A 19372-nucleotide genomic window follows, 5' to 3' on the forward strand; every position below is an offset into this window, starting at 1 on the left:
GTGGTGTGCCTAGAGCAGCTAGCTCAGTGCCCTGAAGCAGCGGACCGGCAGGGGACGGCCGTACTAGCTGCTCTAGATACCTCCGTAGAGGTAGCGAGCCTCTAAGTACCGCTACGTTTCCGGGCGGTTACTGAGAGAAGTGCTCGCCGGAGACCACTGCGCCCTAGAATACAGCAGGGTTGGCAGACCGACCTCCTGAGGGCACTGAGGAGAGACGGGCACCGTGTAATGCGGTGTACACCGCTCTCCCCCAGAGGGAGCTGGCCCTCAAAAAGTCCTAGGCCTTAGGCGTCAGAACATTTACGACGAAGACTATCCAGCGAGAATTACGGTCCACAGACCCGCCTTCTGCTAGAAGCCTTCGGCCTGGGAGCGCCACTCTGACTCTAGACTCTGCGGAGTACGAGAAGTGAGGCCCCCAGAATGAGGGGCTGGAACACGGTGGGTTGGGACTGCTCCGCCCAGCAGCCCCTGCTAACCGCCTCAACCTCCTCAGAGGAAGAGAGGTTAACGCGCGTTCTCATTCGAGAAATTTATATCCCAAGAGCCTCTGTATATCTAACTTCTCGTAGTCAGACAAATACTTCATTTTATTCCTCAGAATTAAATGCAATCAAACAACCAGACGAGTAAATACGGTCTAGTGTAGTAAAGTTTCACATCAAAAACCGAAATGATGTAATATATGCGCTGTGCGCGAGCCATTCAGTCACACGAACAACATCAATCAGCGAGACCGCAATCGCAAGATCACAGGCACGGACACACTCCTCGGAGCGTGCTCGGCGAGAGCGGAGTGCTTAACAGCGGAAAAAACACAATCCGCCCCCCAGGAGCCGACTGCGCGAGCTCCGCTCCCTATTAATGCTGCTCATTATAATATCAGGCATAATATGCTTGTGTAACTGATGTTTGTGCAACTGGTGAGCTCATTTCTCCTCGGAGAAAGACAGGCGGAGCATCGCGCCCTCTCCCCGGTGGGAAGGACCGCAGCTCGGGCTTCCGAAACCACGAGAGCGGGCGCCGGATCTGGTGATTAGGAGGCAGATACATACGCGAAACCCACTAGCACAGCCGCCGCTCCGCCTCAGCGAAAGCGGGGCCGGCACCGCGAGGAACGCTAGTGAAGGCTCCCTCCTCAAAGAGAGCCCTCTGAGAGCGAAGCACTTGGGCTCCACCTAGGTATCCTAGGATACCTACTTTAACAGGGTGTTGCTACTAGGGGTCTGTTGAGACAGTTCCTTTAAGAGCTTATGCAAGAGCAAGCGGTAGCCCCTGTGTGACAGGCCAAGACTTAGTATGATACTAGGCTCTTGGTCGTATCCCCTTAAAGGAATTCATTTTGATTCCAAGCCTGGAGCTCTACCCCGGGCCCAGGAGTCTGGCCCTAACAGGTAAGTTTGGGAATGTAGCCTAGGCCTTTGGCCTTAGGGGATAAAGTCACGGACAGCTGTCTGACGTCCCAGGGGCAGCTCACCATGAAAATGGTAAAGTTGGTACTTAGTGCTCGCCATGGTTCTGGCCCGCATTCCCCTCAGCATGGTGGCGTGGGTATACCGTTCCCCATAGCGACCCCTAGAGGACACAGTTCGAAGTTCCCATGAAAGGGAACGTCTCAGGTTACTTATGTAACCATGGTTCCCTGAGTAGGGAACGAGACACTGCGTCCTCTAGGCGTCCTACCAAGTGAATGACATGTTCTCCCGGCGCCTATTTATACTAATAGTCGGACCGGTAGTGACGTCATGGGCTGTCCCCGGCCAACGTGTTGTTGGTGTTTTTCAATGTATGCTTCAGACACGGGTCACGACGAAGCGTTCCCCATAGCGACCCCTAGAGGACGCAGTGTCTCGTTCCCTACTCAGGGAACCATGGTTACATAAGTAACTTGAGATGTTTTTGCTCACTCTTTCTGGGACATTCCCTTCATATATAAAACTAAGCCATTTCACTTTTTTTTTTTCTGAGGTTGGTATTCTGTGTAAGTATGCATGCCAGGATCGCTTCATTGTTCAAACGTACTAAAACAAAAGACACCTTCGTTATGCGCTTCGCTATCTGTGTACAAAATGGGGTGGGAAGAGGGCGGACTCTGGATTAGTCTCCTCCGCATCACCCTAGTGCCATTTTGGAGAGTATCCACTGAGCGCAAACAGCGTATGTTGCTCTGTGTCAGTCACACCACACAGTGAATACTCTCCAAAATGGCGCTAGGGTGACGAGGAGGAGATGAGTTGTTGAATAAAGTCTTTTTTTTTCTTTTGCGCACAAAATGTATTCTCGTACTTTTGTAATATTACGGTTGAACCCCTGATGTCACATGGATTATTTTACCGATCTCCTTGCTATGTTTCTGGACATTGAGCGTGGTAGTACCCTTGCTGTCTATGGGAGGGTCAGAGAGCTATCAGAATGCATCACAAATATCTTAATTTGTGTTTCGAAGATGAATGACGGTCTTACGGATTTGGAACGACATGAGGGAGAGTAATTAATGACAGAATTTTCATTTTTGGGTGAACTAACCCTTTATGTCTGTAAACTAATCAATACAAGAAAAAAAAAGTAGATTTGTTTTCGAGAATCGGATCCTGAATCCTAGAATCAGAATCGGATCAGATTGTGAGGTGCATAAAGATTCTCACCCCAGGTCGATGGGACGCAAACGGAATTCTATAACTTTTTCTGATAGTATTTAGGACCCACTAAGAGACACTGGGTAGTAGTTGCCATGCGGTCACAAAATCTGACAGAGCTTGTTTCGTGCCCTAAAACAGCATATCATTAGTTAGACTTGCTTAAAAAAAAGCATGCATAACGATTGCCTCAAAGGGACAGTTCATCCAAAAATGAAAATGATCTCATAGTTCACTCACCCTCAAGCCATCCTAGGAGTATATGACTTTCTTCTTTATCCTATATTAATATTGTCCTATATTATATTAATAAACATCATGGCTCTTCCAAGCTTGTAATGATAGTGAATGGCTGCCATGAGTTTGAAGCTCAAAAAAGTGCATACATCCATCAGAAAATGTACTCCACATGGTTCCGGGGGTTACTAAAGGCCTTCTGAAGCGAATCAATGCATTTGTGCAAGAAAAATATCCATATTTAACACTTATATTGTAAAAAAAAAAAAGGCTCTCGTTTTGGCTAAACTGGCATACGGATTTGACTTACGAATCCGTAAGTTACGCTTTAGACCTAAGTTGAATCTGTATGACCGTTTTCAGACCTCAATTCCTTGTAATGATTTCACTCACACAACACAATTTCTTTGAAGATATAGACCCATGCTCAACAAACATCCAGCTTCTGAAGACAAAGAAGCTGATGATGCACATTTCATGCATCTATTTATGGCCTGCATTGACACGCTATGTTGTGTCACCACGTCCATAAGTTCGATGATACTCATAAGTGTCATCTTCCATGGAACTCAAACCTCTCATGGCAGAGACAAAAAATTGGCTGGAGGGGGAGCTGTCAATCTAGAACTAATGGACCAGTGGTGGTGATTAAGCCCGCCCTAATTTACATGAACTGCAACATTTAGAAAAGAAATCACAGAAAGCTAAAAGAAGAGCAGAGAAAACCAGGACACACACACACAAAATAAAAATAAAATATGATTAGAAAATGTCAGAGAGCACAAAATACAGGACAATAAAACCAAGTACAACATTATTTTGAGTGTGTTTCAGATACTTTTGCATTTGTGTTTACCTTTTATGCAGTATAATAAGGGATTGAGAAGACATCACATGTTGATGCTATATTAATTATTTCTATGTTGCAGATCACGTCACAATGCCACACTTATAAATCCAGGTCCTCCAGCGCTTTACCAACTGAAAACTGAAAGAAAATATATTGATGGGACTAACAGAAAGGTCAGACGATGGACATACGGACAAAAAGATAGAAACAAGCAGAACAAAGTCATACTGATGGTGGGAGAAACCGGCGCTGGGAAAACAACCATCATCAACACCATGATCAACTACTTACTGGGAGTGAAGTTTAAAGATCAAGAGTTTTCTCAAATCACAGAAGAAGAAGAAGATATAAATGAATCACAATCCCATGCACATCAGATGACTGTTTATGAAGTGTTTGTTGAAGAAAACCCAACATCTCTGACCATCATTGACACTCCAGGATACGGAAACACTGAAGGATACGAGAAAGACCGAGAGATTTCTGAGTATCTGATGAGATTATTTTCAGATGAGGATGGGATTCATTATATTGATGCAGTGTGTTTTGTGATGAAGGCGTCTCAGAATCGACTCTCTGAAAAAGAGTTTTACATCTTTCACTCAGTTCTGTCTCTGTTTGGTAGAGATATAGAGGAGAACATAGTGTTTCTACTCACATATTCAGATGCAGGACCTCCAACAGATGCTCTTAATGCCATTAAAACAGCAGAAATACCCTGCAGAAGAGATGAGAGAGAAAAACCTGTTCACTTCTTATTCAACAACCAGCAGAAACAGCAAAGAGACAAGCAGTATGAACATGCATTCAGATCATCATGGGAAATGGGAGAGAGAAGCTTGAATGAGTTCTTCACACTCCTGGCTGAAAAGAACAGAAAAAGTGTTGTGATGACATCAGATGTTCTGAACGAGCGAAGACGACTTGAGGCCTGTGTGTCTTATCTGAAGGAGCAAATTAGTGAGAAAGAGTTAAAAACGGAAGAACTGAATAAGGTTAAGGAAGCCATCATAAAGAACAGAGACAAAATTAAAAAATTTGAAAACTTTCCGTTTACAGTCAAAACAGCTGTGAAAGAAAACGTCTCCACTGAAAATGAATGGTGGTGGAACAGAAATGCAACCTGCTGCTCCGACTGTGAGGAAAACTGTCATGAGCACTGCTCAGATGAAGAACCTTCAAAGTGTTCAGTCATGAAAAACAATCAATGCACTGTGTGTACAGGAAAGTGTCATTACAGCAAACATGTTAGAGAGAACAAAAAATATGTGACAAAGACAATCACTTTGACATTTGTTGACTTGAAACAGGAGTATGAACACACTGGTGAAAAGCCTAAAACCAGCTTTCAAAAATACATTTTTGAAAACATTACAAAGGAACATAAAAGTCACATGACAGAGTTTCAGAATAAAATAAAAATAGAAGAAAAAGTGAAGAGCGAACTTGAGAAGATGAAAAATGAAAAGTCCAAACTGCTTCATGAAGCTTATGTGACAGTCATGAATCTGTCAGAGATTGCACTTAAATCAGACAGCGCTTTCACTCTTCAACATCTGGATTTCTTGATTCCCAGACTGAAGGAGGAGGGAAAAGATGAATGGATGAAGAACCTGGAGGATCTGAGGAAAGCTGGAGAAGAGAGGAAGAACAAAGGGGCTTTATGTCACGTCATGGAATTTGGTGGGCAAAATATTTACCTATTTGAAAATTGCAGTACTGATAAAAATGAATAAATGCAACAAGTCTGAAAACATAAGATGAAAAAGCAAAAATGATGCTGATATATCAGAGAAAATAATTCACGTTCCAAAGTACCATTATGAAATTACTTAACATCTGATATTTCTAATTTTATTTTTCAAAATCAATTTAATATAAAATAAAGAATCCATATTTGGAATCTAGGAATTTAATCAACTTTATTAGCCAAGTATTGTCATCAGTATGAGGCACACATATGCACTGTAGTTGCAGGTACCAAATTCAATGCTTAGCAGACAACAAAAATGATTAAATATAACAACCTTATGGTTTTACACAAGATGAAAAATAAAGATAATATGAATGTATAAGTCAAATGGTATTTAAAAGGTTTATAGCTTCAAAATAAATAAATAATCTGAAATCTGACAGTTCTCATGTTAACCAATCTTTAACAGACAGTGTAAGGGGTGATGTAAGGCTCTTGTTTCTTGACTCTGGACAAATGCAGAACCTGAAGGGAAGTTCTGCCACTCTAACTACTCTGATAATATGGACAGTGTTACTTAAAGGGGTCATATGATGCTGCTAAAAAGAACATTATTTTGTGTATTTGGTGTAATGAAATGTGTTTATGCGGTTTAAGGTTAAAAAAACACATTATTTTCCACATACTGTACATTATTGTTTCTCCTCTATGCCCCGCCTTTCTGAAACGTGTCGATTTTTACAAAGCTCATCGGTCTGAAAAGCGAGGTGTGCTGTGATTGGCCAGCTATCCAGTGCGTTGTGATTGGCTGAATACCTCAAGCGTGTGACGGAAATGTTATGCCCCTCACCATATTGTGATGCCTGCGGCAACCACATGTGACGACCCCGGGCTGGACTCCGCTTCGCCCACGGTGAAAGTCGATCCGGCGATCCACAGCACTAAGTTGATGTATTTCCTCAGCGACCAGCACGGATCAGCTCTAGGTATGACGAAGCGATATCGTCCTCTTTTGGAAGACCAAACAAAGTAGTTTCACTTTCACAACGAAACACACAGAACACAAATACACAGTGCCTTCACGACATGGTGGCGGCGGCGGCGGCAACAATACTACAGCGAGAATAAAATTTACGCCTTCTTTCTTTGCGTGAACATTTGGGCGGCGTTATGCAAATCTTCCCACATAGTGAGGTAGATATGTGGGGGCGTTTTAGAACGAGGCGTTTTAGGTAGGCGTGGCTGACTCTTAACTTTGATAAAGAATATCTCTTTGGATTTGAGACTTTAGTCTTTGCAACTTTACAGATCTTCTTTATGCACCAAGAGCTTGTAACACTCCAAAGAGAAAGGAACAATTGAAATCGCATCATATGACCCCTTTAAGATCCCTGCAGATGTAAGTGGCAAGGAACTTGTAGGATTCAACTATTTATTATTAATATTAAGTGGAGTCAAACAGGAAGGGTTTTTCTTACAAAATGCATTACATTAAAAAAAGACAAATTATTATAATTTATACAAGCAACTATTTATTGTTTACATACACAGAAATTACACAGACAACAGCAGCACTCACCTGGAACAATAGTGTTTTAATAATGTGATTGATTTACATTTTTGATCCACTTCTGATGCACATCATATAATGGTTCACTTGTGTTATGTAATTGAAGCAGCGGCATCATCCACTCATGACCGCCGGCACAAGAGCTTGGATGAACCTCCCGAAATAATGTGAGAAAACATTATTATGCATTAATTCAGAAGATTGCAATAACTGGGTGTTTAAACAAACATTACATTATTTATATTATAATGCAACATTAATAAATAGTTTAAAGTATTTAATATATATACAGTAGAATAAAGCGCCATATATTATCAAAGTCATCTGCATATCAACTAATATGTTTACCATTAATAAAAACATTTATAATACAAACTGTTCTATAATTATAAACTAATATTTATTTTCTGTAGAGCCGGAGTCATTCGTCTCAGAGATGAATTTATTGAGCTCTATGAGAGAGATCACCTTGAACTACAACAGTGCACAGAGAGACTGCACAGTATTATCGAAGAATTTGAAGAAGGTTACAGACGTTCTCCTGAAGCCTCCAGAGATGCAGGATGGCTGGGAATCTGTGGAGGTGTTGCTCTGTTTGCAGGCATAGTTGCAGCTCCATTTACTCTGGGAACTTCTCTTCTTGCTACTGCTTATGTTGTTGTCACAAGAGTACTGGCACTAAGAGCTGCTCGATTTTCCCGTGGAATAAACAGCTCTAATCAAATGCCGCAGATGACAAAATTAAGACAAGACATTGAAGTTGAACTGAAAGAATTTCAGGATAAAATCAAGCCTATGATTGAAAAGATGAACAAAATTAAGCATACTGAGAAAATATTAAAAGAGCAAGATGTCATACAGATAGAAGATGTTGTTGAATTGACTGCACAGATGTCTGCAAATATGCATTCAACTGCATCACTAGCAGCAGATGTTGGCAGATTTAACTTTGTGCTTGCTATGATCTCAGTTTTAAAAAATACCAGTGTGCTCAAAGACATGAAGAAACTAGCAGAAACACCCATAGATGAAGAAATAGACGAAAGTGGGATGACATCAAAGGTTGGAAAATTCATTGTTGAAATGAAGAAATTCATTCATCAGCTACAGAACATCACCATTAAACTTCAGAAAGCAAAAGACAAAATAGTAATTTATTAGGATATAACGTGACAAAAGGAAAATGGCACAATTGAGACACATACTTGATTCAGTTAACAACAGCTAGTGACCAACATCTCTCTGCTATGAATCATAATCATTAAACAGGATACAACCATATAGGATGTGTTATGTAAGCCGCTATGCACGCTGTGTATGTGCGTCATGTTTATGTATGTGTGGTAGCGTTGTGTGTTCAAGATCCAATTGGTCCCTCAGCCTCAGTCTTTCTGATGACATTCACGCTGCCAAACACCTTTCAACACCCAGTTTTAAAAGCCTGTGTATCCCCCAGTTGTTTTGCTCAATTTGCTTTCGTTATACTGCTCTTTGCTTGTGTGTGATTTGTTGCTCTGTTTTTGTTCTGAGATTGTTTTCTGCATATTTTACGTGTGCTTAATACTTGTTAGAAGAGTCCTTTGTTGTTGATTTGTTTGTACAGTGTATAGTTGCGTTTTACTGTTCAGTCTTTCCAGTTATCACGTTGTGTGTGAGGCTGGGAAGGTGCGTGCAGGTAAGTTGGTCACGCGACATACACTGTGCAACACGTAGGACATTTTCCCTTCTGTATTAGACACACTAGGTTTTGGAGAAAGTGCCACCCTCTGTATGTTTTTTTCCGCTGTTTTTCGTTAGGCCATGTAGTTTAGTTAGGGTGTTTCTACTCCGAAGATCTTTTTCTTTCCACATTTTCTTTTTGGTAGTTAGTTTAGTTTGTTAAAACCCTCATCCGTCCCTCGGGTCATTTTGACCCAGAAATGATTTTCAAAAAAATTCTAAAAATAGTGTTGATCGTACCAGTCCAAGATTTCTTTACTTTTGTCACACTTGCACCGGGAATACACAAATGTTTTTTGAGTGGATTCGAGGAGTTTAAATGGGTGCAATAAAAAATTTTAAACAAAAAAAAAAGAGTAACAAAAAAAGTCTCCCTCACGGGTCATTATGACCCGCATAGGAATTAATGGAGTTTACGAGAAAACTGCATTTTTTATTACATTAGATTTTTTTAAATATACAAAATCTGACAATCCAGTTAAGATTTATACCCAAACGAAGGGCTGAGACTACAGAATTACCCCAGCGCACAAACACACACACAGGGCACACACACTCCCATAGACAGACATTATAACATATTTGATGTTTATGCTGTGATATGACTGTAATTTTGTCCCTTCCTTCCCTAGTCTAATCAAATTAAAAATCTTGAAGGACGCAACAGGATGTCATTTAGTTTTTTTCCACTTAAGAAAATTTATTTTTTGAAATGCAGAGTCCAAGATTGTTGTTTTTTCTCTGTTACTATTGATCAGTGTTTTGTAAATAGACTATGCTTTTTATTCCCCATATTTTCACAAAAGTCATGTTCCTACATAAAAAAATATTTATTGTAAACAAAATGTATGTGATTACAGGGTGAATAACATGGAGAAAAATATATTTAAAATGGTTTAGTAATAACTGCAAATATTGTCAAGTTTAAGTTCATAAATTCTGCACAATTATTTCAATATTACAGTACATACTATATATTTTAGAATGTTGACAATTATTGGGTGTCCACATACTTTTGACTATATGCATTTCCCAGAAGTGATCAATCATAAAAAAATACGAACACGATCAGTGGCGGCTCGTGGGTTTTAAAATAGAGAGGCACACTAATTGTATTGGTCTGGGGATCCCTGCTGATTATTATTATTATTATTTGTTTTTTGCTTAACCACTTTAAAATGGCTTTTTGGTTGCTTTTAAAAATAAATATGCAACTTATCAGTCTCACGGGAACAGAGAGCATAATCCACATTCAGTCAAAGATTTCAAGCCTGGCGTAGTTAAACCTGCCGGAGAATCTGAGGACTTGGAAGATGACATTTTTGAGGATTTCAATCATGACAACTCTTGGAAGATTTTAGCATGGTGATGGATATGACAATGTTAATGTATTTGGTCTTGGCGGAATAGATCTGCTATAAAAATGTCACGGAATGCTCACACAAAATATCCATTAGCTGTTTTATTCTCAGAGTCCAAAAAAACGTAATCCACATGAGCAAAAACAGGAAACAAAGATAGGAACAAAATGCAATACTGATGCAACTAAAGACAAAATGAACAAGGTATATATATATAGGGTTAGGCTAATGAGTCAATGATAAACAGCTGGCAGTAATGAACTAAATAATGAGTGCAAAGGGTTATGGGAAACGCAGTTCAGAACACACAAACAATGATATAAAAAGAGTGCCCTCTGGTGGCTAAGCTGGACACTCCAACAACTGGCTGTGACAAAAAATGCATAGGAAATGTTATTCAAAAGTGTCTTTCCTTTTTCTCTCTAGAGTTATTCTCACATTACTGGGTAAGTGAAACTCTCATTCCATCCTGATGATCCGACGGTAGCTGCTCGCATCTCAGCTTGTCTAACAGACATTTCTTGCTGGATGAAGGACCGTCCCCTTCAACTCAACCTGGCTAAGACAGAACTGCTTGTGGTTTCAACAAACCCATCGCTTCATCACAATTTCACCATCCAGTTTGGCTCATCAACCATAACTCCTTCAAAAACAGCCAGAAACCTTGGAGTTATGATTGATGATAAGCTGAATTTATCAGACCACATTGCTAAAACTGTCCGGTCCTGCAGATTTGCTTTATTCAACATCAAGAAGATCAGGCCCTTTCTTTCGGAACATGCTTCACAACTCCTTGTTCAAGCTCTTGTTCTGTCCAGGCTGGACTATTGCAATGTTCTCTTGGCAGGTCTTCCAGCCAGTTCTATCAAACCTTTACAATTAATCCAGAACACAGCAGCAAGATTAATTTTTAATGAGCCGAAAAGAATGCACGTCACACCTAGCTGCTCGCATAAAATTCAAGACATTGATGTTTGCCTACAAAACCACCACTGGCTCTGCACCCCTTTACCTAAATTCATTACTTCAGACTTATGTGCCCTCTAGAAGCTTGCGTTCTGCAAGTGAACGACGCATTATTGTTCATCCCAAAGAAGCACAAAATCACTTTCACAGACTTTTAAATTAACTGTTCCCTCCTGGTGGAATGACCTGCCCAACTCAGTCCCAGCAGCTGAGTACTTACCCATCTTCAAGAATCGGCTAAAAACACATCTCTTCCATCTTTATTTGACCCTCTAACTCTATTCCAATACTATTCTTAAAAAAAAAACTTTACCCCTTTTAGACTTGCACTCATTTGCTAACTGCTTGTTTTCTTAAAAAAAACAACAACTAACATTAGCTTCTCTATTCATTTTGTATTCTATCCATTGGTTTTCTTTTTGTTTATTATACAGTTAACAAAAAGTAAAAGGCCTCTAACACTAGCTTGCTCTATTATTTTTCTATTCTGTTGTCTTTTTATTTATTATTTAAAGGGGTCATATGATGCGATTTCAATTTTTCCTTTCTCTTTGAAGTGTTACAAGCTCTTGGTGCATAAAGAAGATCTGTAAAGTTGCAAAGACTAAAGTCTCAAATCCAAAGAGATATTCTTTATAAAAGTAAAATTTTAAAAACTTGCTACGTGTACTGCATTAAGCTAACTGAGACTTGTTATAGCACTTGCATATCATTGCTCTTTTGTTGATTTTGATCGCTTCCATTGTCCTCAATTTGTAAGTCGCTTTGAATAAAAGCATCTGCTAAATAACTAAATGTAAATATATTTGTTTTTTGAAATGTAACATGAAATAAAGTAAATTAATACAAACATGAAGCAGAACAATTTAGTTTGTTCTCCTCTAAACCAACGATATATAGCTTTACCTACAATTTAAATACAATAAAAATAAATCGTTGAAGCAAACAGAAAAAGGAAATTAAGAAAACACGAAATTATGAGAACACAACAAAACAGATATATGATTTTTCTTTATTTTATAACTGCATAGAAAAGTTAAACTCTTTGTAGCAATAGATGAGAATTATATAAACTTCTAGGTTTGTTGTTTGTATAATTTTGATTTGTAATGTACAGACAAGTCTAATTATTGATGCTCTTCAAATGAAATAGTTTTATATAATTATAGATATAATCTGTTGTCACAATATAAATGTAAAAACAATAAGTCCCACCCATATATGGATATTTTCCAAAAAGCCTATATGCATATTCCAGATAATGTCCATCTTCAGTTAGGACGGCGTCAGATCCAGACCGTCCCCAGCGCAGGACCTTCTGTTGTCTCCGTAGTCATAGCGGAGCTCTTCGCCGGGCTGAATGTCCCGTGTGGCCATGAAAACTATGAGCGGTTCATCCTCCACAAAGTACAGTCTAGGACTGAGATTGGCGCGTCTGGCAGAGTGTTTCATTTGTCTGCCAAACGTAGTTTTGTTTGGATGGCACTCGCAGCGCTCCTCATGAGCTTCCAAACACATGTCCTGTCCATTCTTGCTGGTAAAGAAAAACATATGTCCAGCTTGAGTCTGATTGTTCTGCTGGATTTCCAGTCCCTCGTCCCTGGAGATCAGCCGGCCGTGGAAGTCACAGATCACCTCTCCGCAAGCAAACGGCCTGCTGGTGACGACCCTGAGACCCTTGCCTTCTCTGTCCATCAGCTGCAGGCCTTTCCAGCACTGCCTGCGGCTCATCCGACGGATCGATTTACTGTCTGCCGGTGCCTGGATGCTTCGTGGAGGCTTCCAGTCCTTCACAACTTCAGCAGCATCTGGCACGTTCTCCATCCATCCCTGCTTCTCAATCCAGCTGTGCACTTTGCTCTCAGATGGCTGACGTGGACCAAACGTATCTGCAGAAACAAGATGATATTAGCTACGATATTAACAAGATATAACTATATTAGCTGTGCATGTGTCTTCCAAAAATGCCTTCAACTTCAGACACTTTTAGCAATGTTTCCAAACTATGACTAGTCCTTACTAAGAGATTATACACTGGCTGGCCAGAAAAGTAGCATATTCCAGGACAACAATGTCAAGATTCATTGGGCTCAAATTGTGAAAGTGAGGATCGGGGAGCATGAGGAATAATTTGACAGAATGGGTAATAATTTTTCACAAGATAAATACATTAATAAATTAAGAAAAGGAACAATTGTTTTAATAAAGCTCAATCTGTCAGATATGCCAATGCCAAAGTTGATGCAACACCCAAATGAGGAAATCAGTTTTGATGACTTGAAAGAAACGACTTACAAAGTACAAGACGCTCACGGAGTTTCTTCTGAGTCACGCACCAAAGCGAGTGGCAATCGCTCTCGAATTGTCTTGAGATTTGCACCCGTGCAGCATTTTCTGGAGGTGCTGCATGTACCATTACTGGATGTGACATCTTCAGCAAGTAGAAAGCTATGTTTGCATTCATCCATTCGGCTTCGGACGCTTCAGCTGGACTAAAGAAACACAATCTCGGTCAGGATACTTGAATGGAGAACATGCAAGATAACATACAATAAAGACCCAGCAGGACTGGACTGAGGTTTCTCCTCATTGCCTGTCCAGAAGCTGAAGTACCTTGAAAGTTTCTCATCATCCGTCAAATGCAATTTGTGCACAGCAGTGTGTACAGAAGATCTGACCATATCAGTGGTGATGCTTGGGAGATCATACCTGCATCCAGAACAAGAGGTGGTTTAGTAAAGAACGAAGAAGGTTCATAAAAACAATGCCTGAATCACAAAAAAAAAACTAATTTAAGTGCACTCACTTGTCATGCAGCTTCTTTAGATCCTCACAGGGATTGTCAACCGGATTCCCTGAAGAGTACATGAAGAATTTCTCAGCTTCATCTAAACTGCATCTCCTGTGTCTCCTCTTGATCATCACTGAACGCAGATATTGGTAGTAAACGTCAAACCACTGCACGATGGACAAAAGAGAAAGTTGTGAGGTTTAGACACATCCAAGTAGCTTCATTTTAATCTCATTTATTATTAAACTTACCTCTTCCTCCTCATGTGACAGGACAAAGAAGGCATTGCACTCGTCTACTCCCACCAGAACTCTCTCACGATTTCCCTCAATGTACGTCCGCTTCAGCCAATCAGAAACCTGCAAACCATTCAAACAATAATAAGCCAAAATTACTCTCAATCAGACACTAAAACTGAATAGATTTATCTACAATTATGTGGGTTGATGACAAAAATGACACATGATTCTCTTAAAAATACATGAAAAATCTGACTTTACTAAGCATATTTTCAGTCTCTAAATGGAGTCATTTTGATATGTATAGTGAATAAGCCATTTGAGTTCACCTTTAGGACATTTCCTAACATGGTATTTATTTTGTTTTCAATTTCTGACTAAAAAAAACATATACATTTGACATTTCCATTGGTGCTTCCAATGGAAAAACAACAGATTTATATGCGCTCATATTGTCACTGAGACTAAATCACACAGTCATTTTCTTCACCACTTCTGGCTTTTGGAGGAACGACAGCATGACTAAAGCCTCCAGGAAATACACCAGCAGCAGCTCCTGTTCCCTCGTCATTTCTCTGATGTATCTCCAGTCGAACATAAGGTTCATGATGTGCGTCAAAACGTCATTTTCAGCCGACTGCAAGACCGCCAAGCACTGCTCTACTGAAAGACCCCTGAAGGAGAAAAGTGAAGGAATTCATCAAAAACGCCTGCAAACATGCCAGGTTTGATAAGAAAACATGAGATCCAAGATGTAACTCTCTTAAAATAATAAATCTGTGATTATCAAGAGTCTACAAAACCCAGAAGCCAAGATGTTCAACACAAGAGTTTGGAAGCAGTTTATGGGTTTGAGGGCTAAAATTAATACATCAGATCACTATAATGTGATGGAAGGTGATTTTACAGATATTTTATTTCTAAAGTTTAAGATTTAGTCAAATTGTAAACTTAAATGTTGTATATAAACTCTTGCCTATTCATTAAATTTGTAAAATCATTTCTCAGGGTTAAAATTGTATCTGTAAAATTCAGATCTTCTGCTAAGTTTAAAGGTTATTAATGTCTGAGAACAAACAAACATACATACATTCATAATGTACATTTTAGCCATTCTTTTAGTTTTATGTGTAGCCTTAGTTCAACAATACTGGGGTTAGTTCAGATGCCTTTAACTGCTAATAAATGCTATAAATTGAAATGAATAAATGGAAACCATCAAGAAAACAAAAGCAAAGTGTTTACCTCTCAGAAACCATTTCAGAGCCCAAATATCTCCAAATTTATACAGAAAGAAGATAAGTCAGAGTTTGTCGAGGTGACTTCCGTCTGTGCAGAAGAGATCTACTGAAATCTGTGTGCTGTGGAGGCTTTAAATACTCAGAGCAGCAGACCATACCCTTTGTTGGCAACGACAAAGTATTGAGATGAAATTTTGTTATTGACCAAATACTTATTTTCCACCATAATTTGCAAATAAATTCTTTAAAAATCCTACAATGTGATTTTCTGGATTTTTTTTTCTCATTTTGTCTCTCATAGTTGAGGTATACCTATGATGAAAATTACAGGCCTCTCTCATCTTTTTAAGTGGGAGAACTTGCACAATTGGTGGCTGACTAAATACTTTTTTTCCCCACTGTATATGTTTGCTTACAATGTCATGAATATCTTGATTTAGCTTTTTCAGCATGAGGACCAAGTCCTTTTAATCCATGCAGTTATAAGACACTGCGTTTTAGTATAAATGCTTCTACAGTAATAGCCATGTGAACCACATTGCAAACATTTTTCACCATATAAACTAGATAGATTGCATACTAAATGAATCAGACTGCAAAACTACTATTTATGTGTTTCCAGTCAAATATGGAAGCCTTAAGTTGAGCAAAATTGTATATTTCAACTTATTTTTTAGAGTATATACTGTGTACCTATAATATACAGTGTATACATATATTAAAGCAGGTAAAAAAGATAGATAGAGAGTAATCTTTAAAAAAAAAAAAATCCAACATATTGCACATGTTTGTAAGCTGTACACACTGATTTAAATATATATATATATATAAAGTCACATTTTCATGAGTTGAGTTCTGTGTGAAATTATGGAACGAGTTTCATTCATCTGTAAAGCAGCTCTGGAGAAAATCAGTTCGGTTTAGTTGATGATAATACTTATTTAATTACGATTACATTTAATTATTATTATTTATTTAACATTTTAAGTTAATGTAACAGACACTTTTATAAGGGACTTACAAATGAGGATTTTAAACTTGCTTACTTTATTATTTTTCAAATCATTAATTTGAATCAACTTTGTAACAATAGCTATTTATTCTGAATAACTAAATCGTTTTATTTTTAAAGGTATGGTGTGAAGCTTTGCTGGTGTCCATTCAAACTGTACTTTCACATATGCATACACTGAAGTTTTAAGCAATAGCTTCATTTTACTACCTTCACTACAATTGCACAGTTGAATCATTCGGTTGAACGTGTTAAAAATACTTTCAAATGATTTTGGCATACACACACACACATACAGCGCTTAATGAATTATTAGACCACCACCACCCAAAGTAATATATTTAGAAAACTATTACGTCATTAAAATGATGAATGATCAGAAGTATTTTGTAGCTAATTGTACATTTTAGCTTAGTTTCAGAAACTATAATATGTCAAAAAATATGCTTAGATTTTAAGTGGCTGGTATTTATTTATTTATTTTATTAAATGTAACTGAAAGGTTGTAACTGTAAAGGTATTTCAAGACAAAGTGGCATCTAGATTATGTTTTTAGCAAAACACACTCACTCTGAGTGGTTGGCTCAGTCAGGGTAAATTTAACATTTCTCATTATGATACAGTAATGTAGTAATAACATGCTCTACTAAACGGCTGAGAAACATGTTAAAGGGTTGAGGTGCTCTTTATCTGACCCTTAAAGCTACTTTTGTTAATGTAACTACATGTATTGTGTTTTAGTACTTACATATGTCTTTTCAATGACAAATAAAGAGTTCATTTAGATGAAATGAAGCACTTTCTTTGAATACTTGAGAAAACATTTCCGCGTGGGTTTGAGTCATGTAGATTCTGACAGATAATAGCTGGTCTGTAGTTGAAGTTGTCATCACCCAGCTCCCAGTTCACCTCAGCCATTATGTCTGAGAATACAAGACAATAATGATCTTGAGACTTTAGGTAATGGTGAAATCTTTAGAAGTCTTCAAGTCTACAAGGTGCAAACTACCACTATTATGACACAAAAGCCTGCTGATGACTGTAACTGAAGACTGAATGTGTGCTAATGTATTTGCTGAAGGGCACAGGTAAATATGACATTTATAATCGTTTTATGTGAAGATTGTTTAAAGTTCACTTAAAAAATACGTTACTTTCGTCTAATAAATGTTAAATTGATAGCTCTCAATTATACTGTAATGTTGAATAGCTACAGTCAATGGTTAAATATTAGGGGGGAAATCAGAGATATCAGTGATACTTGCCTTCAGTAATAAAAAATGGCATTAAACAAATATTAAAAATATACTTTCTTTATGTTGTTTCTACATTAATTTGAAGATATGTAAGAGCAAGATATTTTTAGATAAGACAGCTCAAACATGCATTTTAGTCTGGGACTAGTCTTAAGCCTTGAAGTATATTTGATTGGGCTAAAGTGGAACTATTTAAAGTATACTTCAGGTACACTTTAAATATCTTGCATTTAAAGACCTTCAGTATTCAAAAACCATACAACCCTCATCAATAGTGACATTAAAACACATTTTAGGCTTAATATTAGGAAATGTGCATTGTGCACTAGTACTTCAAATAAAGTTTAATTATATATTTTTTTACTAGGGTCAATTTCTACATATGCCATTTGTCATGCCATAGCATCATTAAACTAACACCCAACAATGGGCAAAAGTGTTTTTTATTTTTTTGCCCTCACTCTCTGACTCCATATAGGCTGGCGTGGAATTTGCCCGCTGACTAAGCATTTAAAGAATTTAAGGGAAGCATTTAAATAATCCTGTGAATGCACTTAAAGAATGCAGAATCGAATCGCATCAAATTTATTTGTGAATCGTCTCGAATCGTTCTGAATTTTCAAAAAATTTTACTCATTCGAATCAAACCCTATGAATCGTGAATCAAATATATACTGTTTACCTAAAGATTCACAGCCCTAGTCGTGACAGTTCAAGCGTAATCACCCCTTCCTCTTTACTACTAGTTATATCACAAAATTATTAGGCTAATTATTAGCCTGTATAGTCATTATATTTTACGTAAACTGTCAGTGATGTCTTAATGTGTTTAAATAAATGAACATGAACAAGTGACAGCAACTGTGTAAATCAGTACATTTCAACAACTAATATAAATTGTATAATTAGATTTAGAAGTTAATGTAAAAACTGACTTACATGCATATTGTAATGTGCCAGAAAATGGACCCCCTATAGTTTACACATTAGCTGATGTAGATTTTTATCCTTGAGAAAATTAATTATAATTAAATTTATTTAAAGTTAGACCAACCATTTGTTCATTAAACCAATGTTTAATAAAAACACAGTTTCATTGACATTCGCATGGTCCAAGCATGCACAAGTGTCACACAGCCAAAAGTATCAGACAGGAACAAAGAATGGGACCTTTGCACTTCAAAATTATAGCGCACATTGAGTTTAGTGAAGGGTTTAAATATTACATGCCTGTGTGTGTGTGTGTGGAGGTATCCTCAACATGACATCTCAGTCTTTTGGCAGCTTCCATTTCTCTTTTCATTCGACATGTTTTACAGCACAACTTTGCACAGTTTTTATGTTGTTTATTTGTCCATGTGTTGTTTTTAATATGCTATTAGACAGCAATGGTGTTATGGATTGACACATGATTTGAGTAATTTCTCCTTAAAACTAGTTTCCCAAAGGCTGTCCCAGAAACGTGGTTTGAAACAGCCCTTATTTTTGCCACGTCACAATTCAATAACCAATTACGTCAAGGGATAGAGTCCTATCATTAGTATGCAAAATATACCAATAGGATTACCAGCACAAAACCACAAATAAAATAGAGCAAAAAACCCATGAAGCCGTGGGTTAGTGAATCTAGAACTGCTAACTTGAATAATAACCCGCGGCAACAGTGTAAAAGTAGCCCTGAGTCAGATCCACCTCTCCTACATTATGCGTGTGAAGAGTGGACGCTAGAGACAGAACGATACGTGTCTGTTAGAAAACTCTCTGTCTTGTTAAGAGAATGTTCCAGATATGCCTCACCCCT

At 38.2% G+C, this 19372-nt stretch overlaps 1 protein-coding gene across 1 annotated transcript in view; it reads left to right on the plus strand.

Moving 5' to 3' along the window:
* LOC107575019 (uncharacterized) overlaps window positions 1–8979 on the plus strand; it is a 17833-nt gene extending 8854 nt beyond the window's left edge. The window contains exons 3-5 of the mRNA XM_016261429.1: window positions 3803–5406; window positions 7093–7153; window positions 7400–8979. Coding sequence (XP_016116915.1) covers window positions 3803–5406; window positions 7093–7153; window positions 7400–8147 — 2413 coding nt within the window. The 3' untranslated portion in view covers window positions 8148–8979. The remainder of the gene's footprint in view (window positions 1–3802; window positions 5407–7092; window positions 7154–7399) is intronic.
* Window positions 8980–19372: the final 10393 nt, after the last annotated feature.

The sequence above is a fragment of the Sinocyclocheilus grahami genome, unplaced genomic scaffold, assembly GCF_001515645.1.
Source record: "Sinocyclocheilus grahami isolate Dianchi unplaced genomic scaffold, SAMN03320097.WGS_v1.1 scaffold2435.1, whole genome shotgun sequence".
NCBI classification, from domain to species: Eukaryota; Metazoa; Chordata; class Actinopteri; order Cypriniformes; family Cyprinidae; genus Sinocyclocheilus; species Sinocyclocheilus grahami.